Here is a 27,124-nt window from a genome sequence, read left to right as displayed (position 1 = left end):
TGTATCCCTTCCCATATGCCAAAGTGAACAAAAAGGGAAGCAGTGCACTTTTTTTCTATTGCATATATTTGGAACTGTAACAGCATCGTGGAGGATGAAGCTGTTCTTTGCACAGGATTTCTCAGGTGCTCCAGGCTGCAACTTGGTCCAGTGGCAAAAACATTCCCCAGCTGTAATGCAAAGCATTGGGATATTCATTCCTGTCTCTGACTAATTGGTAAGAAGCAGCTACAGACCAGCCCAAAGCAACATGACAGTAAAGCTCTGCTTCTGAACACAAAGTGTGCCTGGAAAAGTATCTCCTTCAGAGTAACAGAGGGAGAAGCGAAGCAAAGAGGAGCTACTTTTTGGAAAATTAAACTTTAAGGAGAGATTTCCAAAAGATTTAGGGTTTTCCATGGACCTTTCTCTAGATCCAGCTTCTCCAGAGGGGTGGGCTGGGGAGGCAAGGTTCTTCTCAATATGGCCAGTGGTGAAAGGCAGGGTTAGAGGTAGGATTGATTGAGATGTAGTGGCTTTCTGTAGCATGAGATAGATAATGTCAGGCAGGGAAAATATCTTTTGTTTTTTTAATTGTAATATTTTTCCCCCCACAGGTATAGCCTTTACAGACCTCCCTGTAAGTACACCTATTTTCAGTATTATAACAAGACTGCAAACAGAAGGGAGGGGGAAGAGTGTGGGGATGTGATTTCTTTTCATTTTTTCCTTGCTGTTTTCATACCCTGTTAAAAAAAAGTAAAATGCAGCACTGAATGATGTAGATGCTCTCTGTTCTGAAACTTCATAATCCCATGGCTGAGGATGTGGGCTGCTCACACGCCTCCTTCGATCCCTTGCCACCTCGAAGAATATGTCACTCCTCCTGGAATTAAAGCCTGGATTCAGACTTTGTTGCAGATCACTGTCTTCCAAAGGCAGCATCCAGTGTGGGGAGTGTGTGTGCAAAGTCACTGGGTAGTCTTGTGCTCTGCCATCACAGAGCACCGAAATGCCCAGTGATGTTATTCCCAGCTTCTCCCTCTCTTGCCCAGGGCATCCCTTTGTCCTGCTGTTCCTCAGTCTCCCTTTGATCTCCCACAGTATCAGGAAGCTTTTCCCTCAGTGTGGATTTCAGTTATTTCTCTCCATATTTTAAATAGCTCAGGTGCCGTGTTGTCAGATTCACCTTAATGATCTGCACTTGACTTCCATCGTCCCACTCTCCTTTTCCAGCATCATTTCCTTGACTTACTTCCTCCCTCCCTCTCTCCAGCACACACCTATGCATTTCATATTAGGATATAATTCTGGCCCTTTTTGCTCCCTCAGTCTGTTGCTTCTCGGTTGCTCTTTTAGAGAGTTAAGGTTACTGCCCCTTCTGAGGAAGATCCTAAACCCAAGTTAAAGCTTTTGATTTCCATAGTACAAATATTGCTAGAGAAGTCTTGAAGTAGTAGGAAATAGAAAGTTGGTACAGCTTGCGAGTGATATCTTTCATTTATGACAACATTGTGATCCAAGCAGGAGCATAATATGCATTTGTTTTAAGATAAAAAGAACATGCATAATGTAAAAGATAAAGTGTTCTCACCTGCTAAAACTATAGTCTGAAAACGTAACTGCAAATGGGGATGGAGTCACAGAAAAAGTCATTAAAGGTTGGAGGAGCCTTCTCAGATCCCCAGGCCCAAACCCAGCCCACCCTCACCATGCCCATCAGTTCCACATCCCCACGGCCCTGGGACACCTGCAGGGCTGGTGACTCCCCCACCTCCCTGTGCAGCTGTGCCACTGCATCACTGCTCTTTCTGAAAAGAAATTGTTCTCGGTATCCAACGTGAGCTTCCCATGATGCAACCTGAGGCCTTTACCTCTTGTCGTATAACCTGAGCTTTTGTACACAGCAGTCTGCTTGAGTCACCCTTCAGTTTTTGTGATTTGAGAGGCTGACATGCATTTCTTGGCTCTGTTACACTCCTTCTTGCCAAATGCCCCCAGCACAGACTGTAGTCTGAGATCTTTCACCGTAGCTTATGTGATGTTGGAGCTCATTGGTAGCACCTATCAATGGGAAGGTTGGCTGGTTGAGCCTCATCACTTTTCCACCTCTTGAGCTTCAGTCACCTTCAGGGTGATTCTGTTGGCATAGCAGCGAGCCTACACAAGAAATAAGTTGACACTTCAGAACATTACCATTTTGGTAATTGTATCCTTGAAACGCGGGTTGCAAAATTCCCCTTTTGGAGGAAAGTGATGAAGACAGTGTTTTGCAGTATTTGCAGTAGCAGGAAGTTGAAATGGGGACTTGTAATTGAAAGCATTTTCTTGTGATAATTCTGACACAGTGAAGCATAATTGCTTCAGCTTGTTCCGTAGTTCAGATCCCTTTGATGAGTGTTTGATGTTCTTTGCCACCGCTGTACACATTTGTTCATGAAAAAAAAATGCACAGGATGAAGTTAATGCAAGAATAGCTGCTTGCAAATACAAGTGGAGATCCCACAGAGGGAGTTCCCCCTCAATAAATCAGTGCTTACACCTAGCTCTGCATATTTACACCAGCCCATATCAGGTTTGTCCTGCTCCACAAAGCAGCTGTGTGGCAAGAGTGCAAATGTGCAAAAAGAAGAATGTGGAAAAGGCCCAGAGTGGGACTGCAGGGGCACAAGGGGAGGAGGAGGTTAGAAAACCAAATCAAGATGAGCTGTGGGGATACAAACAGCTGGCTGCGTTAAGGAGAGGTGCCCAAAAGCCTTTGGGAAACAGGAGAAACTGACTTCAAAAATGACCTTTTCCTCTGGCAGTTCTTCCTTTATCATGCTGCCTTTTCCTTGCACATCCTTCTAGTGCAGCGACTTCTGTGGTGTGAGAATGTGAAGGCTGAGTCACCGGTGCCACAATCATCCTGATTTCTGATGCCAGTTCCTGTCCTGTGTTCATAGATCCATTGTTTTTGTTTGATATTAAAGATTCCAGAAAGGTGCAGTAGCAGCCACGTGCCCCTGACACAGAGGAACTGAGTGTGAAGCTGTCCATATAGAAGGGAGAGCTGGAGTGAGCTGGTGTCTGCATGTGTGTTATCCCACAGGAGAGGCTGGGACGGTCATCTTGTGTCTTTCCCAAAATGAGAAGTGTTTCTTCCAGGTCTTGTTTGTTGTCAGGGAGTTGCACTCCTGCAGTAGATCCTCATTATTATTGGGGGTGCTGTTATTCCTTTTCTTCTCTGTGACGTGGTAATACTGAGAGTGTTCATTTGGGCTGATATGTATGGCTCTTCACCATCTTGACACCACACCCCACAAAATGATGGAATCTTAGAAGAATTCAGGCTCAAAGGAGTTGCCAGAGATCACTAAATCATAGAACATCCCAAGTTGGAAGGGACCCATAAGGATCATTAAGTTCAACTCCTAATCATTGTGGCTAACCCCTGCTCTCTGCAGGGCTGATTTCAAAGCTAGAGCAGGTTGTGCAGTGCTGTATCCAGTTAAGTTTTGAAGATCTCCAAGGATAGAGGCGTTGTTGTCTCTCTGGAAACCTATTCCAGTCCTTACTCATGCTCAAAAGGAAGATTGTATTCTGTATGCTGCATCAGAACTTCCCTGGTTTCAACTTGTACCCATTGCCTCTGGATGTTTCATTTGAGCACTTCTGAGAAGAATCTATTTTCATCTTTTTATCACCTCCCTTTTGGGAGTGGAAGACTTGCAGTTATATTTACATGTTTTACCTTCCTGACACCCGATGTAGGTTCAACCACAACCAAGTAGCTGCAACAGGGCACCTTCCAGACTTGAATTTCACTACATGCTGCACTCTGTGAGCTCTGTCAGCTCCACAGACTTTCACCACCTCTTTTAATTTAGCCCATCTTCTCTGGAATGTGGATTATTAGCTCTAGTTTAGAGGTATTTTCACAGTGGTGGCCTTTATGTCTTCGCCTGTATATATTCACCGGCTTCATTGCCCGTCTTTGGACACCCTCCAAGGCCTCAGCATCTTAATAAAACTCATCTGTTGATCATTTCTTGTGTGGGTGGCATGCTGCCTTGGAATCATCAAAGACCTGGCCTCAGAGCTCTGCTATCACCTTGTTTCCTTATGATCAGAGGTGTAAAATACCCTGATAGCTGTTCATGTCAAGGAATCAGCGAGTTCATTTGAAACAGTGGAAAACACTTAGATTTGCTGTTTGAGATTGAACCCATTGCTCTGGTTTCATGCAGTAGCTTCTGATAACTACACAGCAAGTCATGAGGTTCCTTGAGATTTACCTGTAAAGGGCCTATTGCCCCTTCTTGTTCTTCTGTGTGTTTCATTTCCAAGAGCAACGCTTTGGTTTGCCAAATCCACGTAACTGGAACCAGTAAGAGAAAGCTGAGTTTAATGCGGGTTTCTTCCTCCTTCCCAGTCGAACCTCTACCCTACGGTGGGACTCCAGACTCCAGGAGAGATAGTGGACGCCAACTTCGGGCAGCAGCCGTTTGTGTTTGACATCGAGGACTACATGAGGGAGTGGCGAGCGAAGATTCAGAGCACCATTAAGCGGTTTCCCATCGGAGACAGACTAGGCGAGTGGCAAGCCATGCTGCAGAAGTAAGTCACTGTCCTGATGCTCAGCTTCTTGTGTTCTCTCACACGGTCAACGTTTGTTACTGCCAACTTCTGCTTTCTCACGGCAGAAGTTGCATTTTGCTCAAATCTGATATGTATGGTTTTACTTTTGCTGTTTAATGATCTTTCCAGTGTAGATCGTTGCTGCTTAAAACTTTAAAGATACTGGAGAAATTTTCAGTCAGTGTCTGCATGAAGGCTTGTAATAATGGTTGAGGTGATGCACTGAGTGAAGGGGAGTGGAGTGGAAACCATAAATGTTCTATCGCAGGAGGAAGGCCAGGACATAATCCAGCTGGATACAGAAATGAAAGAGCAAGAAATAGCCTAAGCCAAAGGCTTGCAAACCCAACCAAACTGAGAATACTATTATGGCCATTTTCAGGTACATGAAGAAAAAGTAAATCATCAGGATTGTAGTCAGCATGACTTCAAAAGGGGAATTCATATTTGACCAACTTCAGAAACTTCTGTGATGAAATGGCTGCCCTGGTAGATGAGGGATGAGCAGTGGATATTATCTGCTTGGGCTTGAGTAGGGCCTTTGACACCATTTCTCATCGGATCCTCACAGATGAGCTGCTGATGACTTCATGAATGGTGGTGGGCAGACAGCGATGTGGATTGAAAACTGGCTGAGCTCAGAAGTTGGTGATCACTGGTGCCAAATCTGGTTGGGCTCCAGAGGTCAATTCTGGATCCAGTTCTGTTTAACATCTTCCTTCCTTAATGTTTAGAATTCATAAGTGAATTCAACTACCAGTTATCAATAATCGCTGGCCAAATTAAGTGAGAATAAAAATTCAGGATCAGAAAGAATCAGGATGTTGGGGTTTTTTGATATCTTGAAAAGTTGTGAGCTCCTCTGAGGTTGAGATTTTCTGTCTGTATGGGAAGAGGGAGCTGTGTCTTGCGTGGCCAGGAAACAACAGTGACACTTAGATAGTAGTGAGCTCTTACAAATGACCTTTAAGCAGCAGTAATTAAAGCAATAAATACTGTGTATACACTGGAAGTTTTGTTCTTTTTGTCAGGACCTTGGTTATGTCCTAACTGAGCTGAGTTTGTTCACTGAAATTACAACTCCTGTTCTGCACTGGGATTACTCTGTGTTACCTCTTCATCCGTTTGTATTTTTTTGTTTTCTAGTATGGTTTCTTCGTATTTGGTTCATCATGGGTACTGTTCAACAGCAACTGCCTTTGCCAGAGTCACAGACACCGCAATCCAGGAAGAACAGACCTCAATAAAGAACAGACAAAGTAAGTCTCTGGGGTGCTCGTTCCCAACGCGTGGCATTCTGGCCACGTTACACTTTTGACTGCAGCACTGCTATCCAGGAGAGGGCCACCTCCAGCTTCAAGATCCCTCACAGTGGAACTATTCTAATTATTTGCAAGCTGTAGGTGTCCCTGTTCATTGCAGTGGAGTTGGACTCGGTGACCTCTAAAGGTCCCTTCCAGCTCAAATGATGCTATGATTCTATAGTTGTAAGAATTTGTATTCCATGTCTGCCTTGGATACTTCTCTTTCCTCAGCAGTGGTTCATCTCTCAGTGTGGAAGCCCTCTTGGCTCCTGCAGAATAAGGCTTGCAGCTTTCTCCTGCTGCACTTTGGCTTCTTTAGCCCTCCTGTTCATGGACTCAGACCACAGGGTCACAGAACATTGGTGTGTTTTCTGCATTCTCCCATTGAATGCAGGCTGTGCCTTGCCCTATGCATTTCCCTTTCCTTTGTGAACCATTTCTCACGTGACCATTACACATCAGGTGCATCACTCCCCCTTTGTAGTTGTCCCTTCATACATCACGTGTGCCAAGCCAGCATTCAGTTGGTTTGGATACTTTGCTCACTAAGAATAACGAGAGCTGCTGCCCATTAGTGCCTTTGCATGGGTAGTGCTGATGGGCTGTCTGCTTCCTAGCCATGCAGCCCTCACCCAGCTGGTGCTTTTACTGTTTTGTGACTCCCAGTGTGCAAGACAGCACAGTCTGGTCTTTGTGAGCACAGGTGACAAGGCAGCCTGGAGGGAGGGAATACAGAGCTCTTCAGCTGGGGCTTAAATAAAGGTTTGAAGAGAGCACAGATGGGAAAACAAAGAGAGGGGAAGATAGAAAAGGCAGAGACATCTGTGAAAGTTGCTGAACAAGGCGAAGAGGAGGGCCGTCAAAAGCGGCAAGACGTGGAAAGTTGTGTGCAAGGAAGTAGAAGGAACAGAACAGAATGAAGGAGACTGCCACACAGATTGGTGTGAGAGCCGTGTCTTTGGTTTCAGCTGTCAGTTATGACAACAAGCAAATAGACACTGAGAAATGGGAGGCAGGCTGAGTTGTTTCAGCTTGTACTTGGGGATTGGTAATGGGGATTGCTGGGCTGTGCTTTCAGCTGCTCATGATTTGCAAAAATCGGCCTGTTGTTAGTTTTGTTGGTGTTGCTGTGGCTTCAAGCCTCCAGCCCCTTCATTTATTCTTTGCTTGTCTGGTGGTCAGCCATACAGTAACCTTCCAGCCACGAACCAGCAAGAGAATGTAACGTGGGGGTGACCCAGGGCTTTTCCCTCTGAAATCCTAGTCTCACAGCATCTTCATGCTCCCATCCATCTGTCGTGTCCTTCTTTTCCACTGCTGCCTAGCTCCTCTGACTGAAGGACTAAAGGCACACAGCACTCCACCCCAGCACACCCACTTCAACTTTCAGATGCTCCAAGTGTTTCTGAGCTCCTAACAGATTCTCCCTCATGTAAATGGCTTTTCTTCATCCCAGTCCATCACAAACACAAGGTGCTCCTCAGTGCTCCCTAGCCCTTGTGTGAAGTGGTAGTGGGGAGCTGTGTGACGTATGTGGGACTTCTTCCAGCCATTATTGTTGGCCTGCCCTATGTGTCAACAGATCTCCTTCTACTTTCAGGAATACAGAAGCTAGTATTAGCAGGCAGAGTTGGAGAGGCTATAGAAGCCACCCAGCAGCTCTACCCTGGCCTCCTAGAACATAACCCCAACCTGCTCTTCATGTTAAAGTAAGTATGAATAGCTTTCTGCTCCCTAATGCCATAATGTGAGGCTGAAGGAGATCCGGGGCTGCCCAGTCACCCAGGGAGGCTGCACACCTTGGTCTGAATTCTGCCTGAGGTCCCATTGGTCACCAGCATTTCTAAGTTATGAAGTAGAGGGGGAACTCTCATTGGCAGTTTTAGTACGTGCCCTGAAAAAAAAACCACCCAAGGTCTAGTTTTGTAGAACCTGCAGAGGTGTGGAGATGAAAGCGTGCTGTAAGGGAACAGCACAAAGGAAGGAAACTTGCTTTTTGGGACCAGGAAGACTGTCCATCCCACCATATGTCCTCACAGCAAGCTTAGCATCACAGTAATTCACTTGGGTCCAGAGCAGCACAGACTTGGGAGCTTTTGGTTAACTGGAGGAATATTTCTAAGCCCTGGGGCCGTCCTGCCGTGTCAGAAATGTGCTGCGGTCTGAATCTCTGATCCTGCAGCCCCATTGACACTGAAATGCTTTTTCTCATGCCCCCTCTGCCTTTGCTGATGCTAGCCAAGGTGGAACATGGTGTCAGTGGAGAGAGTGCTCCCCCAGGCACGGGGCTGTAAGGAGGGTGACTGCTGTTATATTTGTCTGTCTCTGCATGGTTCTCAGCATTCGTGAGCATCCACGTGGTGCTGTGTGAACTCCCTCCTGCTGTAGCATCATCACTGCACTCTCAGTACAAATGTACCAGGACTTTAAAACATCCCTTTCGAAGCCAAGAAATGCAGCTCCTATCCAGTTCCCAAGACTCGTGCAGGCAGTGACTAAGGAAACATCAGTGCAGAGCATCCTGGCTGTCACGCACCCTTTTCTTTTTCCTTCCCATGAAATCAGGTGTCGGCAGTTTGTGGAGATGGTCAACGGGACAGACAGCGAAGTACGTTGTTTCAGTGCACGCAGCCCCAGGTCCCAGGACAGTTATCCTGGCTCCCCCAGCTTAAGTCCCAGACACGGATCCAGCAACTCACATGTTCACAGTACTGGTAAGTGCTTTTTTTTTCCTTCTGTGTCTTCTGGTGAGAAGAGCAAATCTTAAAGGTAGCTGCGCTGCTGCGTCGCCCATTACCTGCTGCTTTCTGTGTGTTTTGCTGTCAAGTGCTCCTTTCCCTTACAATACTTGCTTTCCAGTAGGGCCCCTCCAGTCTGCAGAACTCAGTCCACAGCCTCAGCAGAGTTGCACTGATCTGACCAGTTTAGCACAAAGTTAGGGGGATGCCTTGCACGTGTGCTTCTCCTTCTCCCACGGACTTACCTTGCAATGAAACGTTAGGATTTTAAGTGGAAAGAACAAGGTAAACCAAGACATCTCAAGATACTTCTGTAGGTAATTTCTGACTATGACACTGAAGGTCAGGGAGCAGAGGCCCTGAAAACAGCTTGAGCTGTTTCACTGAGCCTTGAGCTGCTCACAGCTGAAAGTGAGCTTTGTTTGTGGTTAATTTTTGTGCCCGTGTGGTTCTGCTGATCACTCATTTGCAGCCCATTTCTGGCACTACTTCGCATTCTGTTGTTGCTGGTGAACAGTGCAATACTTTCCATATTTATTTGTGCTTTTTCTAAACCCCACGAGTCTAATAGTGCTGAATAATTAAGATCTTCAGTGTTTTGCTTTCTTCCTTTGGGGTCTACTTGGTAAACTGTTGATTTCACAGCAGAGTGTCAATGTCAGTCTGGTCTCATTTTTCCCATCTTTCTTAACCTTCAGGAGCAGATAGTCCTACCTGTAGCAATGGAGTCATGTCCACAAAAAGCAAACAGAGCCACAGTAAATACCCAACGCTGAGTTCATCTTCGTCATCTTCCTCCTCCTCCTCCCCCTCATCTGTGAACTACTCAGAGTCCAATTCTACAGATTCTACCAAATCTCAGCAGCACAGTAGTACGAGTAACCAAGAAACCAGGTATAGTTTTATTCCTTATAGGTCCCTGAGGAGGGTGAGGCAGTGGGAGGGGGCCCAATGTTCTTTCTGAAGATCATCTGTCCTGCTCTTTTTAAACAACAGAGTAACTCTTCCTATCTGCAAGCACACTGCTGTTCCCAGCAGACGCAGACCTGTTCCAGTTCCCTGTTCTGGCTCAGGCTTGCAGGCTCATTTCATAACAGAAACCTGTTTCTTCCGTTGTCTTCAGAAGCCAGTGATGATTTTTACTGCACTGAATTAAACCATCTTGCTTCCTGTAGCACCTAACTGTGGTTTACTAACCATTGCTGGGCGTCATTTGTCACCTGAGCTTTTAATTTCTTCCCTAATGTGAACACCTGACTTTTCTTTCTTTCCTTAACCGCAGTGACAGTGAGATGGAAATGGAGGCTGAGCACTACCCCAATGGGGTCCTGGAAAATTCATCCACCAGGATAATGAATGGCACCTACAAACACGAAGAGATCCTGCAGACAGATGAATCCAGCATGGGTAGGGCCTCAGGCAGGAGAGGCAGTGAGAGATAGAAAGAGATGGGATCTTAAAGTAAAAAGTTAAAGTAGCAGTTGGATTGTGGGGGTTTCGAGATACCAGTTTCACCAGGGAAATAAATCTGTCTCAGAACTGAGACTGGGTTTGATTTTCATAGTCGTGCAGCAGTGCTGGTGATACTTTGGGTTGGTAAAAGCAATAGGAGTCAAAGGTTTGTTCAGCACTGATTGTGAATTCCAGTGCACAGCAGTCCAGGCACTTCTAACAGCTAAAGAAATGAACTGAGCTGAAGGGTCTTTGGCACAGTGTGGTCAGCTAGAACAATCTTCCTTGTGTGTGCTTCAGCCAGGAGGGAGAGAGGAATCAGCTGCATTACCTCTGAAACTGGGAACTGCTCCAATTACTAGCATCTTGTGGTCACCAAATATTGGAAAGTTGGTGGTGTTTTGGTATCTCTGATTGAGACCAGGGTTTGTTAGACTAGGTTTTCTGTGGTGTGTGGGCTACCTTACACACATGAAAGGGTAATGCAGCTGGAGTTGCAAGTTCCCATGATTTTATTGGAGGACTTGGAGACTTTTATTGGAGTCTGTAAAAAAAAAAAAAAAAAAAAACTTGGAGATTTTTATTGGAGACTTATTGGAGTCTGTATGTAGTCTACCAGCATTAAACAGAGTTCAGGCTTGCCCTATGAAAAAGCCACAACCCACTATTGTAGTGCAGGACTCAGGAAAAGCTTCTGCTTGGATAAACAGCATGTAACTGCTCCAGAAGGGGAGGGATTTAGGACTAAGAGAGGGCAGCGTGCTGCACGGTGGGGAATGAGAGGCAATTGCTCCTTCTCCCCTGCCTTTCTTCTAGAAGACAGCTGTCCCCAGAGGCAGCTCTGTGGAGGGAACCATGCTGCCACCGAGCGAATGATCCAGTTTGGCCGGGAGCTGCAGATGCTGAGTGAACAGCTGTGCAGAGAGTATGGGAAGAACACAATGCACAAAAAGATGCTTCAGGTAAGCCTGGGCCTTATGCTGCCTCACAGCAGTTCTCTGGGCCGGGACCACTTCTGCAGCTGGTGAGGAAGAGGGGGACAGTGAACCCAGAGTGTCTAGACCCAGTTCTCAGCACAGGAGGGAAGACATAAAGTTCCTGCTGCCTTCCCAGGACAACTGCATGATTATCTTCTCTCCAGGTAGCACTCTGCCTGCCTTCCTGTGCAGAGTGGAGAGATCTCCCTCTTTAATCTACTGTCTTGATGGCAAAGTACAGTCCCTTGCTGCCAAGAAGGCCATTTCTTTGCAGAAAGCAGCAGCTGTCACACTGGGGGTGGCAGGAGGTACCCCAGCAGACAGACTTGGCAGTTCTCCTGTGTGTTCACAGCCATGCATGTCCTTACTGTACCTTTCTGCTCTCTCACACAGGATGCATTTAGCTTGTTAGCTTACTCAGACCCTTGGAACTGCCCTGTTGGTCAACAGCTGGACCCAATCCAGAGGGAACCTGTGTGTGCTGCTCTTAATAGTGCTATTTTGGGTAAGACCTGGTTCCCACGTGAGTGCTACCCACTGGACATACCTGCTCACAGGTGCTGTCCTGTGGCAGACAAGCCTTAGGGAGATGGGAGAAATTAGGAAGTACCTGTCTTTAGCTTTTGCCTCTTTTTCTAATGCTGGGGACTGAGTGAAAGGGCAGGGCTGTAGGGAGGTAGGAATGAAGTTGCAGAGGATGGGTGCTTCCAACCTGTCTTGTTTTTGGCTCCCTTCATTGGGTCTTCCTCGGTACTGCTTCCAAGAATTCTCCTTAGGATTTTCCTCCCCAAGTTTATAAAGGAAGCCAAGATCTTTCAGGTGCATTTTCCTGCCCCTTTTCTTTCTTGTTCTGAGCTCAACTTAATCAGTTTGCTGGCATTAGCAAGGCTGTTTTCCATGCTGTTTGGGTTGGCAGAGTTTGGATCTGGCATCATTTCTGGTGGGGAATGCAGTTGCTCTGTTGCAGCAGCTCATAAATGCAGCAGGTTCCCACAGCGTTAGCTCTAAATTGGAGGGGACCATAAATTCCTCTTACCTCTGAGGCCATGCTGAACATGCAGACTTGAATGCAGGCAGGCTCTGTATTCCCTTTGGGCATGCCTGCATGCTCCTGTGGTGCACTGCGCTTGGTGAAGCTCAGAGGCCTGGCTGCCTGGAGCCTGTGATCTGAATCAGGGCTGGGTTACTGGTGAAGACCTGCTGGGTGCAGAGGTCTGGCTATACATTGGTTATCTTCAGCTAGCAAGCCAGCTCCTCCTTTTCCAATGAGCTTTGCTCTTTGTGTCAGCAGGATGGCTCGTGGATCCAGGTATGAGCAGTCTCTGTGTCCTCTGAGCTGAGTTTTTATGGCTGCTCTTCCAGACATACACAGTCTTCTTAGGCCAGCATGTTCTCTGGCCCAACAGCTTGTCCTTTATTCTCCTATCTTGAACCTGGTGTAGGAAATGTGATGGCTTGCCCTGATGGAAGTCTTGCATTTGCAGTCACTGAGTTGCCCTTCCGTTGCTGACTCTCCTGCCATCTCCAGCTACAGAAGAACCCGTAGTGGAGTAGAGTGAAGTAAAACTAAGCTTAAAACCAGCCACCATTCTACAAGAGGGGTGTTGTTTCACACCAGACACACCCCTTGATCCTGTCACTGGGCCCTATGCATGCTGTGTCATTGCTCAGACAACTTCACAGGACACTCCTCAGTTTTGGGTAGATCAGTCCATCCACAGCTGGCCTAACACAGTCCACTGGAGAGCTCCTCTGTCTCAGAAACACTTCACTGCTGTGCTCATGGTAGCTCACGGTGCCCAGACATTTTTCCACACGGATCTGCTCACAGAATTACCTTCCTGGGGAAGGAACAGCTCGATGGGCAAACCTGTGAGAGCTCCTGTTCTGTGTTAGTAAAGGAACAGAAATATTAGGATCCAGGAAAGAGTCCCTTTCCTTCACAGTCAGCATGGACAGCTGTGCACTGGAGAGCTCAGTTCCAGCCACAGTTTGACCAGAGCTTGGGGAGCCCAGATAAGGCACTTAAGGATGTCTCCAGGGAGAAATGAAAGGGGGTGTCTGAATGTCCTTCAGCACACATCTTAACTACAGCAGCTGAGGATTCCCTCTCGCAGACGTAGGAAAACTGACGTTGAAAAGAACTGGAGACCAGTGAGTGAGTTTGTCTGGATCTCCAACTGCTGCACACACTCACATAAGCAGGGCAGGGAGCAGCTGCCTCTGCCTTAGAGCTAATTTCTCCCACCCTTCCTTACTGTCCCGTGTTCTGATCTGTGATGCTTTTGAGGGTTTTTGAGGCCAAGACACCTCTTCTAAACAGATTTCTCTTTTTGCCCTCACAGAATCTCAGAACCTGCCAAAGCAGCCCCCGCTGATGCTTGCCCTGGGCCAGGCCTCGGAGTGTTTGCGACTCATGGCTCGCGTGGGCTTGGGCTCCTGTTCCTTTGCCAGAGTAGATGACTATTTGCACTAGCCACCAGAGCAAGACGGAGCTGACATCGTTGAGTGCTGCCCCTCACCCTCCGTTGCTGCCACTACAACACCACCTCGTCCATAGCCCGACCTCCCACCGACACCCCCTCTAGCACACACACACTGCCTGTGAAAGGATCTAGTCCCTCACCACGTGGCCGTTCCTGACCCAGGATGTCTGGCAGACCTTACCTGTCTCCCCGCCTCCGCTGCGGCTCCGGCGGCACTCAGTATTTCGCTGGTTATTCTCATGTAGCGCCTTCCGATGTAGGGGTTTCTCTTTGTTTTGATTTGAGTTGTTTCTCATGGATCCACCAGTGTTTTATCTGGAGAGTTTTGCTGAGCTGGTTTCTGCTGATTTAAGGAGGAAGCTTGTGAAGTTGGTGACACCTTGTTCTCTTCTTCCCTCCTTCCTCCATCTGTGCACATGCAACACCATCTCCTGTGCTAGTTACCCGAACTCTTCTCGCAGTGGCAGTTCAGAGGGTTTTTTTTTGTTTGTTTTTTTTTAATTTTATTTGAATCCTGTTTATTAAAAAGGTCTCTTCCACCTCCACGAAGTCATTGATGTATTTATTGCCCACAGACTTGGGCCCAGCCGTGCACGTCCCGCATCCCCGCAGTGAGGTGTGTCCTGCCATATGCTAACGATGGGAATTGGATTTGGATGAGCTTGGTCTTTCCTGTCTTTGTGAGTAGGAAAAGTGGATTTGACACTGCCTATGTCAGTGGCCACGCGGTAGAAACATTGCAGCCCCTGAGAAGTGGGTAAATCTGGCAGCTAGAGGGACAGGGCTAACCAATATGAAGTCACCTGTTACACTGATGGAAGCAGATGGCAGTCAGGAGGAGCTGTGGATGCTGCTTGGTCAGGCTGTTGGTTCTTGTGCTGCATCACAAAACCCCTGTTTGTCTCCACGTAGGAGGGCTCTGCCACTAAGACAGTACTTACTGATTCCCTGTGTAACACTGACCTAAATAATCAGTTCTGTTGTTCTGAGTTTACTGACTTGAAGCATGCTCATCCTTGCAGCGTACAAAGGCTCAGATGGCAGGTTAGGATCAGTGCTGTCTTTGTACCCATTCGAAAAGGAACTGCAGTGTTTCTTTGAGGATTAAGAACGTGATTTTAGCTCCAGGTCCAAAAGTGACCAGCAAGGATGTGTGGGTGAGTGACCTCCAGGTAAGATGAACGTGGTCATGTGCCACTGCTGCGGTCCAGGGACTCTGAGCTCTGCGAAGGTTTTGGCATTCAAGCCATCTGCCAGCAAGTGTTTCTCAGTGTATTTTGAACTGCTGTGCTGCGTGCAAAAGAAAGTTGTTGTGAGAACGCTGCGCGTGAGCTGAGAGCTCTGAGAGTTTGCTGCATTTGCAGATGTGGAGTCGTCCCCATCCCTGGAGGTGCCCGAGGCCATGGATGGGCTCTGGGCAGCCTGAGCTGGTGGGGGCACCCAGCCCAGGGCAGGGGTTGGGGCTGGATGGACTTTAAGGTCCCTTTGAACCCAGCCGTTCTGTGATTTGCTGCTGGAGCATGAAGCTTGAAATAAAGGTGGGGCAGGGAAGCAAGTGTCCCCTTGGGCCACCGGTGGCTTCCCTATTAGGATGCTTCCTGTGCTGTTGGCCATCATTTAGCTCGTTGCTGTCCGGCCGCAGTCAAACTTCTCTTCCATCTTTGTCTCCTTTTGAGTTTTCTGTTCCTTCTTTTTGGGGTAGTTTTTGGTTCCTTTAAACCAAACCTCTGTCATGGATTACCCTTGGTCTACCAGCAAAGCCATGCTGACTGTCTGACCGTGGCAGGGCCAGGTCACCTCCTGCCACCAATGCTGTGCATCACGCAGTGGCAGCGGATCCCTGTAGCCTTGGTTTTATGTCTAAAAGCCTCCTGGGCTTTGAGTTCTCATGGTTGTTCCTTTGTGGTTTGCATTTTGGAACCTTGCTATGATATCAGTGAGAGCTGACGACGACCGTTTACACGGGCTGATGGTGATAGGACGAGGGGGAATGGTTTTAAAACGAAGACTGGGGAGATTGAGGCTGGATGTCAGGAGGAAGTTTTTCGCTCAGAGGGTGGTGACACACTGGGACAGGCTGCCCAGAGAGGCTGTGGATGCCCTATCCCTGGAGGCACTCGAGGCAAGGCTGGATGTGCTCTGGGCAGCCTGCTCTGGTGGTTGGGGACCCTGCCCACAGCAGGGAGGCTGAAACTCAGTGGTCTTTGAGGTCTCTTTCAATCCAGACCATTGTATGATTCTATGATTGGGTTGTTTCAGTCATTTAAAAATAAAAAAGAAGTAAGTTGAATGGAGGTCTTTCATTTTGAGCGTGGCTGCAACATAAGTAGAGCCTTCGTTCAAGCTCGGAAATCATTTTGAAAACTGATTTGGGATTTCTTATTTCGAGTGCCTCATGCTTTGCTCAGAAACATGAATGAGGTCTGAAGAACACCCCGGCTGAGACTCAGCTTTGTCTGGGGGCTGAATTGATTGCGTTCCCCCATGGGCATCAGGCAGAGGGAGTGTCTCCTTGACATAGCATCATAGAATCACCAAGGTTGGAAAAGACCTACGAGATCACGCAGTCCAACCGTCCACCTGTCACCAACAGATCTCTCTAAACCACATTCCTCAGGAGCGTCTGAATGTTCCTTGAACGTCAGAGCACACCTTGCAGGGTTGCTGTGGTGCTGCTCTGCTTTGTTACCTGTTCTAACGCTCAGGTAACAACATGTGGCAGATGCTGGCAGCGTGTTGGTGGGCACGGCGGTCACAGCGGGTTTGGGGAGGAGAAGGGAGCAGCTGAGAGCCTGCTCCCTGCCTGCTCTCCAGTTCTCTTCCCTGGATTTGGGGAGCACCATCCCCCTGGCTGCAGGAGCTCCCAGCAGCTCCTCTCTCTCCAGGGGGGGAAGCTTCACTCCTGCTCACAAAGCAGTGGGATTCGCACTCAGCTGCGTGCTCGGTTCCCCTTTCCTCCGGGCATCCCGGGTCTGCTCTGACACGTGGACCCCTCTGCGTGGGGCTTCGGCCATTTCCTTCCTCTGTGAGCGCCAGTGTGCCAGGCACTGCCTGGAGCACAGTGACCTCAAAACTCAGGTACGAACCGCCCGGCTGCAGATGGGGAACGAGGGCTGCGTGGGACCCCGGCAGCTGAGCACCACAGTGGGGCTGCGATGGAGCATCGTCGGAGGGTTTGCTCCCCTCTGCTGCTCCGTTGGACGTTACACACACGGTGCACACTGGTTCAGTCTGAGCGTAGCATTTGGGGACGGGATTTTAACTGAGAAAAACCTATGAAAATATACTGGAAATGTGGCAAAGAAATCAACATTCTGCTGTATAGTGACGGAATTATTTTTATTAAAATACACATCCATGTGCAAACGCTCGTGTGAAGCCGTGTGCTTTGTGGGTCTCTGCTTGCTGCAAGGGGCCCGGCAGCTCTGTGTCTGCAGGAGCTGCTGGGACTGCTCGGCTCTGGGGTCACAGAAACACAACCACACAACAGCCTGAGTTGGAGGGACCAACAGATGCTCACACGGATGGAGGGGGGAATGGCACTGGATCCCACAACCGTGTCTCCATGTGCGCTGCAGCTCCCGGGTGGCACAGGGACGTTGGGGCTGTGGCACCAGGGGAGCTGAGTCTGCATCTGATCCCAGGTCAGGAAGGGCACAGACTGAGGGCAGCTTCTCCACTGAGATAGATCTATGGCTGGGGAGCAGGCAAAAGCTGTGAGTGGGGTCAGGGGGAGCTGGGGGGACCCGTGTGGGGTGGCTGTGGGAGGGGATGAGGAAGGGCAGGGCTTCTCGGAGGAGCAGAGAACAACAGTTCCTTGAACTTAGGTTTGTATAGCTTCTCTGGAAGGAGAAAGGAGAAGAAGACACATCAAATGTGCTGATGACTGCTTTGTAAGAGGTGGTCAGCAGCCCGTGGGTCTGGTGGCCCAGCACAGAGTTGGGCATGTCACTATCCAGAGCCATGGAGGCTCTCAGCTCCCAGCCCAGCTTTAAGGTCATTTCTACCACTTTTCACTCTTAACATAGATACCAGTGCCACTTTTCTTCTAGAAAAGGATTCTGCAGGCGCCCTCTGCTCCCAGGTAGCAGTGATAGAAAGGAATGAGACAGCTTCACATGGTGCCAAGGGAGGTTCAGATTGGGTATTAGGAACAATTTCTTCTCAGAAATAGCATATGTGTGGCTGTGTCTTTGCAAACACATCTCCTGAGCTTCCTGCAGCTCTGTCCTCTGCATTTGTAAAGTAAAGCCCCATCTCTGCAAAACCACTGCTGTGACTTGGATTCGAACCGAGGTTGCTGCAGCCACAGCACAGAGTACTAACCTCTGTACGATCACAGCTGTGTGCTCACAGGCCTTAAATGATAGCAAGCTCAAGTTACAGCAAATTAATTGCATGAATTTGGTACACGGGTTGAAGACAGACCCGAGAACGGTGAGGAATGTGCATTCAAATTTGGTGAATTGATTAGAGAACAGGTTAAAAGATCCCCTAAAAACAGCCTGTTTTGTATAGAGGCAATTCCATTTTCAGTAATCACCAAAACATTGCTTGCAAATTTTCACACGGAAGGCACAGAGTTGCAATCAGACATTCCCCTCAAAGGAAAACCTGGTCATGACTCCTTAGCAGACTTCTAAAAGCCCAGCTGTAATGCAGTAGTGGGATGGAAAGTACAGCAATACAAATGGAAAGGCAATGTCTTCGACTGCAGCAAAGGAGGACAAGCCCAAGAGCAGCAGCTGCGGGCACAGACACAAAGGAAAAAAACAAAACTACCAAACTCACCACAAAAGCAGGGTCAACTATCCCACTCCTTTTCTCTATTTTTTTTTTTTGGAGGTTTTTATTGTTAGGAATATTTTCAAACAAAATACATAATAAGTCTTGCTACTCATAACTATTAACAATGTTGATGTGGCCCATAGCAACTCCAGTCCATGCAGTGCAGCCCAGGATGTCAAAAGCTTGCACAGCCATGCCTTGCTGGGGCTGTAGGAGCCAGCCCAGGCTCCAGCACCTGGATGATCTCCCTCTTTTTCCATTCAGGCATCCTGATGGAGGCTGTTGGGGCAAAGCACCGTGTTGCTCTGGGTGCTGGACTCCTGGGGCTCTGGGTTGCTCTCAGAGCCTGCCCTGCTGCTGTCCTGCCCCAGCACGGCTCGTTGGGGTGGCTGCTCCCTGCCAATGTAATCCCAGTGGTGCTGCAGCTTCATGGCACAAATGTGCAGCTCCAGCATCTCATGCTGCTCCTCAGGCATCCTCAGGAGCACGGCGTTGGGTTTGTGGGTACAGCTCTGTGACGTCACAGTTCCGTAGGCACAGAAGGTGGCAGAGCTCGACCCTGCTGCCCTCCTGTCCCTCACAGCTCTTCTGCTTCTCTGCTGTTCTGGATTCACACGATCCAGCCCTCACCCAAAGAATGGCCAACTCAGCAGTGTCCCACTACAACCCCCTGCACTGTCTCCGCACTGGAGCCAGCTGGAAGCAGCCAGGACTGGCAATATATGGCACAGGGAAGCCCTGGTCTCTCCTGCCAAGGAAGGGCAGCTCCCAGGGTAAAAGTTCCCCGAACTCCCAGCACCACCAACAGAGTCCAACATCTGGTCCAGGTTTGCGTGCAGGTTCTCCTGTTCTTCCCCCTCTGCACGCTTGAGCAGAGGCAGGAGTGTGTGCCAGCTGCAGCATCATCCCCTTTCTCTGTGCAGCACCCAGCATGGAGCAGGCCACCTAACCTGGCTGGGCATGGATGCTGCTGAAGGTGCCTCAGCAATGTAGAGGGGGCTCCAACACTGCTTCATTAAGCTCTGAGAAAACTGAGATAGCATCTTGGCACTGAGGCCACTGCAAGGATGGTGTGCCAGGGAACAGGACAGGATACGGTGGTGTGTCACAGAGTTATCTCTAGGTCTAAGTCTGTGACAGGAGCACAAGAAAAAAAAGGAGAGAAGGAAGGAAAAAAACTGCCCCACCTTTGGGCATTGTGGCTGCCCGAGCAGAGCCATGCACTCAGGGGTTGGGGGAAAAGGGTATGGAGATGGAAGATGAGTCTAAGAAAAAAAACCAACAATAAAACAACTGCAACAATCTGAGGACAAGTAGTAATTTAGTAAATCCAACATAATCGAACAAACTGAGAGAGGCAAGAGTATCCAAGACGCAAGATATTACATTAGTAAAACTGCAGAGGAAGCACGTGTCCTTTTCTCAGCAAAAAGCTGAGAGAGCAAAGCACAGCACCCAGGGCTGGTGTCTGGCCAGGAGCTCCCCCTCTCTTCCATTCCCCACCAGAGCATTAACTCTATAACTCCCAACATGATGTTCTGATGTGGAATACCACAAGCAAAAATGAAAAAAGCCACAAAACCACAACAGGATGAGTTCGTAATACAGCAAGTGTATGCTCAGAGCAGCTACAGCCTAGGCTACATCATGCACTGGGTGTGCTTAGAGCCTCTCAGTCTGCTGCACTCCCTCCCTGCCCAGCCCACCAGGCTTCAGGAGGCGGTGGATAAACCTCCCGAAGGTGTAGGAGAGAAAAAGACACCACCCCTCTTTAGTGTGTGAAATAAACCTTTATTTTGGAGCTGTGTCGTGCAGGTGGGAGCTGGATGTGCTGCAGCACCTCGGGATGTGGTGCCACACAGGGTTCTGCCATCTGTCAGCATTGCGGACCTCCGCAGGAGGCTGAGTACAAATCTTCCCATCAGGAAGCTGTGATCTTCAAGCAGGATGTCCTCTCTGCATCACACAGCTTGAGGGTCCTTCTCTTTCTGAAGATTCTTAATTGCTTTTTTCACCCAGGGTGAGTTTGGTCCTGCACAGACCTTGTTCCCGTTTTTGGTCACAAACCTACCAAGATGAAAGGCAAAGGTTGGTGGGAAGCAGCAACTGTCATCACTGTCCTCTGCCCTTCTCCTCTCTTCCCTTCTCCGCACACTTTTTCCTTTTGGCTCAGCAGTGGGCACACGGCGCCCTATGAGCAGGCTGTCCTACAGCTTTTAGGTTCTGTGCAGATCCTTTGGGAGCCCCTCTAGACTCGTGGCCTTATAACTTCACCCCACAGAAGCAACCAGAGGGTTGTGTCCTCCTCTTTGTGCTGCAGACACCCACCCTGCCACAAGCCATCCTTTGGATGGAGGCGATGTGGATCTGTCCCCAGGCAGGGACAGTGTCCTGGAGACAGCATAGGTAGTAGGGAAATTACCAGGACTTACACAATTGATTTTAGAACACACTCATTGGGAGTCTCGTAGAAATTCTTCAGCACGTCAAGGCGGAGAGCACCTTTTAAATGATTGTAGCAGCATTCTGAAGGTGCATACGGAGCTGGAGAAGAGAGAGAAAGAGAGAGTGAAAACACAGGCTTTGGAAAGCAGTCTTTAAGACCTTTCCCCATAAGAAGGCTGGCGTACACAATGTCCCCCAAATTCTGCAGCTGCCCCCTTAAGGAGTGCTGGCTGAGCTCCTCCTGCAGCGGGACAGTGCCCCATCAGCCCTGTGCTGAAGCCATGCAGCCCAGGGTGTCCCATCCCAAACCAGGCTCAGGGTTTCCCCATCCCCACTCCCTGCTGGGCTTCCCCATCCTCCCCAACGGGACATCCCCAGCCCAGAGCAGGATGCCAGCAGCCTCACCTGCAGAGCTGTGTTGGGAGCTGCTGAGGAGCAGCAGGAGAAGCAGGACCAGCCTTGTGCTGAGCATCGCGGCTGTACGGGAGCTCTTAGTGCAGTGCTGCTGTGCCTCTCCCAAGGAGCTCCTAGTTAGCTCGGCAGGGAGCTGCTGCAATTTATCCTCTGCACCACCTCCCCATTTTAGCTCTTTTCCGATGAATTTCTAGTGAAAGCCCAGCGCGCTTCCTTAGAGCAAGGGGATTTACACATCACGTGGCAGCTCTCTGGCTGCAGACAGAGATGATCCCTAGAAAGAAAGGGCAAACAGACTTGGGCCACTTCCTTGTAGGCTGAGGCTGAGTCTGGCCTGTGGGAAAGCCACAAAGCTGGGAGGGAAGTGATACCCTCTTTTAAGGAAGCAGAGCCTGTATAATTAACAGAATTAACTATTCCAAATAGTACTGTCGTCGGGTATTTTACAGTTTGTAGAGCTAGAAAGATTATCACGGTGGAGATAATAAAAAATAAGTGAAATGCTCACCTGTGTCCTAGGCTCACGGTGAAAAAAGTACTCCAAAGGGAGCAATCTTCAGAAACAGCTCCTTCACCAAGGAGTGTTGGAGCCAGACCCCACCCCTTCTGGTCACACAGGTGCATTGCCTTCACCTGTGCTTCTGCAGCTGACTCAGTGCTCACCTCAGGTGATCCATCAGTGGTTCAGGCTGTGATTCAACAGTTCCCATACAGGGCCCAATGGCCTTCAAAACCCACCAAGAGTGATTTTGCGGTGACAAGAAGGGCAACGCCATGTTTTATGCAAAGTCATTTCTCAGCCTGAGAGCCAGAAAAGTGTAATGGAGAAAGCATATATCAGTTGGATTCCTTGTCAGCAGGAGTGCAGCAGCACTGCCCCCACCGCCCTCCGTGGCTCAAAGGCTGTAGGCTGTCACACGCTGCCAAAGATCACCCCTCTGTGGAGAGGAATGTGTCCTTTTGAACATAAAAAATCCCCCTTCCATAATGTGGGATGCAAACACACCCGCAGGCAGGCAGAATCCCTTTTAGAGTGGTCTCTGCTGCTCAGTCTGCGTCCCATAGCCACAAGCAGAGGTCAGAGCAATGCAGGAGCAGCCTCCCCAGGTCAGTGTTTCCTGTGTCGTGCTCCTTCCAGCTGCCCCACCCCGAAGGAAACTCATGGCAAGCAGTGCCATCAATTCCTGTATCATTGGGACCTAATGGATGAACCTTCCTCTCTTTCAGTTCAGAGATTTAGGCTTGATGTTTGCCTTTCTGGTGCTATTTAGGGCCTGAACCTAACACCAGACTGGAAGCGGCCTCATCTTGCCATGGCCAGCAGATGCAGAGCAGGGACCACTCTCACTTTGAGCCCTGGAGCAAGGACCTTCAAGTGCACAGCCACCAACATGAGGATGCAGCCACTTCACCAATCCTCACCCTTCAGAGTGGAAACAGAGCCACAGCTTGGAGCCCCACATCACTGCCTGCACTTGTGTCCTGCTGTGAGCATGCATGTGGGGCTGGAGTTTGATGATCTTTAAGGTCCCACCCAACCTAAGCCACCCCATGATTCCATGTGTCTGTGCACATCTCCCTGTGCAAAAATCATTTGGAAAGAGAAGATGCTGGACAAAGTTTGAACAGGTCTCCGGTTGGCCAGAGCACTGAGGAGACTCTGTCTGCTCCTTTCTTCATTTAAAAACTCTGCAAAATCACTCAAAGGGCTGAAGCATCCTAAGCAACATTTTGTCAGACCATAAACGAAGGTCCCCAGTAGGGAATCTTGAAAAAGCCAGCAATCCTAGGAGCACAAGGTAAACTAGACTAAAAAGAATGTGGTTCTAAATAGGTCACATAATCCCTAAAGACAGTGCTGCTCCTCCTGGCTTGTGTTCAACCCAGCAACTCAACGTCTCCATGAGCTGCAATAGGTTCCCCATGCTACCGATCCCCAAAAGCATCTTTCCATCCTCCCATATGCTTTGTGGATCCTCCCTTCCCTTCTCAGCCATTTTCCCATCTCTGATATGCTTCGAGCAAGAAATAAACATTTTGAGGACTGGTAGACATGACTTTGCTGCAAGCCCCTGGCATGCTTCAACCTGGGATGGGGCTTTCCCAGCCAGATATGCAAGGGAGGACTGAGGCACAGGGATACACACACAGAGCCCTGGATGGAGCGAACCTGAGGAAATAAGTAAAATAAAGCAGGATCTGTGCTTGTTTTTCTGGCACTGCTTCCCCTTCCTCAAGTTTTCAAGACATCCCTATCACAGCCAAACAGTGCACAACTCCCTGGAGATCCCTTGATGTTTAGGGTTTTTTGGAAGGGAAAGGCTGGTGTGCAATCGTGGACTTAGGGATGCTGGAAAGTCCCACAGCTTGCTAAAATTCCTTTTCATTTGAGCAGGCAGAGGAAAATTTGCTGGTTTACATGAAATATAAACAGCATCATCCTGAGTTGGCACTAAGGAGCATGGTTTAGTGGGCAATATTGGTGGTAAGTGGACAGTAGGACTAGATCTTGGAAGTCTTTCCCAACCATGATGGTTCTGTGATGCTGCAGAAGGTGGAAGAGGGGAGTGTGGGGACACCTCAGGTGCAGGGCTTGCCAGCATCTGTGTCACTGTGGGGAGGAAGGATTTAGGCATAACAAGTCACATTCCTGGGCATGGGGTCTCAGCAAGTAATCGAGCTCTGCTGGAAATACTCAGCATGCAGTTGTCACATGCTCTGTGGCCCCAGCTCTGTTTTGAATCGTGCCAGCTCCTACAGGCTGGAAAGGCTTTAACAGGAGGAAAACAAGAGTCCCTCCCAAAGCCTGCTTCCTACAGCTGGACGCTGGGGACCACCGAGTGCTGAAAGCCGGGGATCCACCAAAGCACATCCTGTGCAGAAAGTCCTGCATGGAGCCACAAGACACAGAGGCTGCAGGAAGGACGTGTCCAGGAGCCTTTCCCCAGAGGATCATCTGCACTGAATGCCTGAGTGACTTGCTGACACCAACTCTTCCCTGTGCCCCAGAAGCCAGGAAGTCACCGCAGCCAGACACGGAAATAATCAGGTGATGACAGTTTTCTCAATTTAGGGCAGAAGAGTAACAGAGCCGGAGGAAGGATATGCCCACATGGGCAAGAGCCCTGACCCTGGAGCCTTCTGGTGGAGCTCTTTTCAGTGTACTTCTGGACCTGTGGATGGTGAACTAAGGAGACGTTTTCCCATCTTTCTCCAGTGAGGTCCATCAGCCGCTCTCTACCATCTTTGAAAGGTCATGGAGGGCAGGAGACCAAATGTTTGTGGCACAACCACACCAAATGTTGTGACAGTCAGTGTCACACCGCTCTTCAAACAGGGCAAGAAAGAGGACTGGGAAACCCCAGGCCAGTCAGCCTCACCTCTGTCTCTGGAAAAGTGATGAGCAACTTGTTCTGGATTCCACTTCCAGGCAATTGGAAGAGAAGTTTATCAGGAGTAGTCAGCATGGATTCACACAAGGAGAAATCCTGCTTGACCAACCTGGTAGCCTTCAATGAAGTCACCACCAGAGGTGGGAGGAGCAGAGGATGTTGTGTACCCTGACTTCAGCAAGGTGTTTGACACTGCCTCCTACAACATCCTTGTAATGAACCTCAGAAAGTGTGGGATAGAAGAGCAGACAGTGAGAACTGGCAGAGCTCAGAGGGTTGTGATGGGAGGCTGTAACTAGTGGTGTTCCCCAGGGGTCAGTGCTGGATCCAGGTTTGTTCAACATCTTCATCAGTGACCTGAATGAAGGGATGGAGCCCACCCTTGGCAAGTTCACTGATGATACAAAGCTGGGAGGAGTGTCCCCTGTAGGGAACTGCTTTAGCAAGGAGTTGGACTGGGGGGTTCCCCAGAGGTCCCTTCCATAGGCCATGATTCTTTGACTCTGTGAACACCCTCCAGGTTAACGAAGAAGAGTGAGGAGGATCTGCTGCTCGCAATGGAGAGAACCTGTGCTTCTGTATATGGTGGAAACAACATTTGGTGAGGACTTGAGCCTCCTTTCCAACCCTGACCTTTCTTGAGTTCCTGGAACTGGAACAGCAGTGGAGAACCATCATGCCCTCGGTGCCTTCTGTACTAACCAGCAGCATTGCTGGGTTCACAGTGTCTGGGACATTCAGGAGAAAGGAGAACTGACTGCAGTAGAAGGATGGCAGGGCTGCAGAGGCACAGCTCAGTAGGAGCAGCTCGGCCAAAAGCTCCAGCTCAGCATAAAGTCTCAGAATTTTAGTCTCCCTGGAGGAGACTGAAACACAGAGAGAGGTGAGAGACCTTCTGGTGAACAGAAGGGGACACGCTCCACACTACTAACCCAGCATCAGTGAAGGGGGTAACGTTAGCTTGTGCAGAGGCTGCCCTATGCAAGCACAGGATGATGTAATATTTCATAGAAAAACCACAACACCAAGCAGGAACAGGGCTGACATCTCATAAGTCACAGTCCCCATCTCAGCCCTGAGAGCTCGGAGGCTGCAAGGGTTCTGCTTCACAGGAATAACTCACACATCACCCTGGAGAGGGGCCAGGGCCTCAGAGAAGGCAGTACCAGAGGTGAATCTCTGCCAGGTCTGTAACTGTGTGGAGCAGCAAGAGCAGGATGAACCAGGGGTGACCCCAGCACGCACAGTGACTTCACAGGTGAGGTGATGTCACACCAGGTCTGATCACATCAGAGCGCCAAGTGCCACCAACACGGGCTACCAGCAGTCCCAAATATAGCAAAGTGAGGTGTTGGACCAGGATTCATTTTAGGAAGAGCAGGATGGAGCAGCGGGTCATGGGTCCAGGGACACAGCCAGAAACCCAAGAGATCTCCCATCCATCCATCCATCCATCCATCCATCCATCCATCCATCCATCCATCCATCCATCCATCCATCCGATAAGCTACCTGCAGCAAACAGGGTCAGAGTAATTACATCAGATCAGTGCTCCTACAACACCCAAACCAGGGACTTGAAGATCCAACCCTGGGCTTAAATGGGTCTTCTGGGCCTTGGTGTGTGGGGTGGGAGACCTTCCACTGATTAAACTGGTCGGGGTGAGTACGGCCAATGTGTACCTTCAAGGGCTGCCACTGTGCCACCTGATAGATGCTGTGGGGAGATGAAGGGATGGAATCATTCAGATACTGCCTCGTGGCTCCGTGCACTCAGTCACCAGTCTGCCCTGTCCCAGTGCAAGCCAGGTCCACTCAGTGCACAGGAAGTGAATTATCACTGTCTGCCTACAAACTCATTTATTTATGCAGCCTCCCCCACTTCTCTAATAACAGAAGATGAAAAGAAAGTTCTTTCTACAGAGCTTCTTACCCTCAAAATGACCTTCCAGGTCCGGTGATTCATCAGGGGAAGTTCTGGTGGATGTTGCCAGCTTCCCCATGCTGGTGGTGCAGCCGAGTGGGGCAGGATGCAGGAGGGGAGCAAGCACAAGAGAGGATGCAGGAGCAGCCGTGGCCCAGGGGACAACCAAGCCAACCCTGGTCTGAGCTCCCAAGGACAATGTTTTTTTACGTAAGAACTTTATTATCATTACTACTACAAAAATACAGTATAAATCCTATTCACACACATTCACATAGACTCAATACACAAATTGGAGCTGACAGTAGTCACTGCACTCTAGAACAAAAGGATCCCTCGTGGAGCCCATCTCCACAAGCAGCTCCCACCCTGCCGTGCGTTGGGAACTGCCCCTGTCACAGCCTCAGCCCACGGGTTGGGTGCCAGCACTGTGCCCTGGGCAAGGAGCAGGGTTGGGATGAACACAGCTGGTCTGGAAGGAGGAAAGCTATGGTAAAGCATTAGCCAACTTCGTTTGCTGTAGTGCCTGGACCTGCGTGGGGCTCTGCTCCCACTGACGTGAACAAGCCAGCCGAGCCCAGCAAGACAACAGAGTAACAGTGCAGT

The 27,124-nt window shown here is 49.2% G+C and overlaps 2 protein-coding genes across 3 annotated transcripts in view; one reads left to right on the top strand and one right to left on the bottom strand.

Moving 5' to 3' along the window:
* Positions 1 to 14,101, top strand: part of RANBP10 (RAN binding protein 10) — a 53,113-nt gene extending 39,012 nt beyond the window's left edge. The window contains exons 5-14 of one of the 2 annotated variants that reach the window (XM_065733363.1): positions 597 to 619; positions 4,394 to 4,578; positions 5,746 to 5,858; positions 7,504 to 7,612; positions 8,469 to 8,617; positions 9,340 to 9,535; positions 9,924 to 10,048; positions 10,913 to 11,055; positions 11,464 to 11,575; positions 13,416 to 14,101. In XM_065733363.1, the coding sequence (XP_065589435.1) occupies positions 597 to 619; positions 4,394 to 4,578; positions 5,746 to 5,858; positions 7,504 to 7,612; positions 8,469 to 8,617; positions 9,340 to 9,535; positions 9,924 to 10,048; positions 10,913 to 11,055; positions 11,464 to 11,575; positions 13,416 to 13,546 (1,286 nt within the window). In that variant the 3' untranslated portion in view covers positions 13,547 to 14,101. Of the gene's footprint in view, positions 1 to 596; positions 620 to 4,393; positions 4,579 to 5,745; positions 5,859 to 7,503; positions 7,613 to 8,468; positions 8,618 to 9,339; positions 9,536 to 9,923; positions 10,049 to 10,909; positions 11,056 to 11,463; positions 11,576 to 13,415 lie in introns of both variants that reach the window. The other variant, XM_065733362.1, reaches the window with a different exon arrangement.
* A 6,027-nt stretch (positions 14,102 to 20,128) lies between these two features.
* LOC136047206 (C-C motif chemokine 17-like) lies at positions 20,129 to 21,372 on the bottom strand. Its single transcript, XM_065734260.1, has 3 exons — positions 21,195 to 21,372; positions 20,777 to 20,888; positions 20,129 to 20,411 (listed from the first exon to the last, which is right to left on the bottom strand). Exons 1-3 carry the CDS (start codon positions 21,259 to 21,261, stop codon positions 20,306 to 20,308), a joined length of 285 nt encoding a protein of 94 aa, XP_065590332.1. The 5' UTR covers positions 21,262 to 21,372; the 3' UTR covers positions 20,129 to 20,305.
* Between the last annotated feature and the right edge of the window lie 5,752 nt (positions 21,373 to 27,124).

The sequence above is a fragment of the Cyrtonyx montezumae genome, unplaced genomic scaffold, assembly GCF_038088225.1.
Source record: "Cyrtonyx montezumae isolate F1298 unplaced genomic scaffold, pur_monq_1.0 scaffold_17, whole genome shotgun sequence".
Taxonomy (NCBI): domain Eukaryota; kingdom Metazoa; phylum Chordata; class Aves; order Galliformes; family Odontophoridae; genus Cyrtonyx; species Cyrtonyx montezumae.
This window is presented reverse-complemented; position numbering and strand designations above follow the sequence as displayed.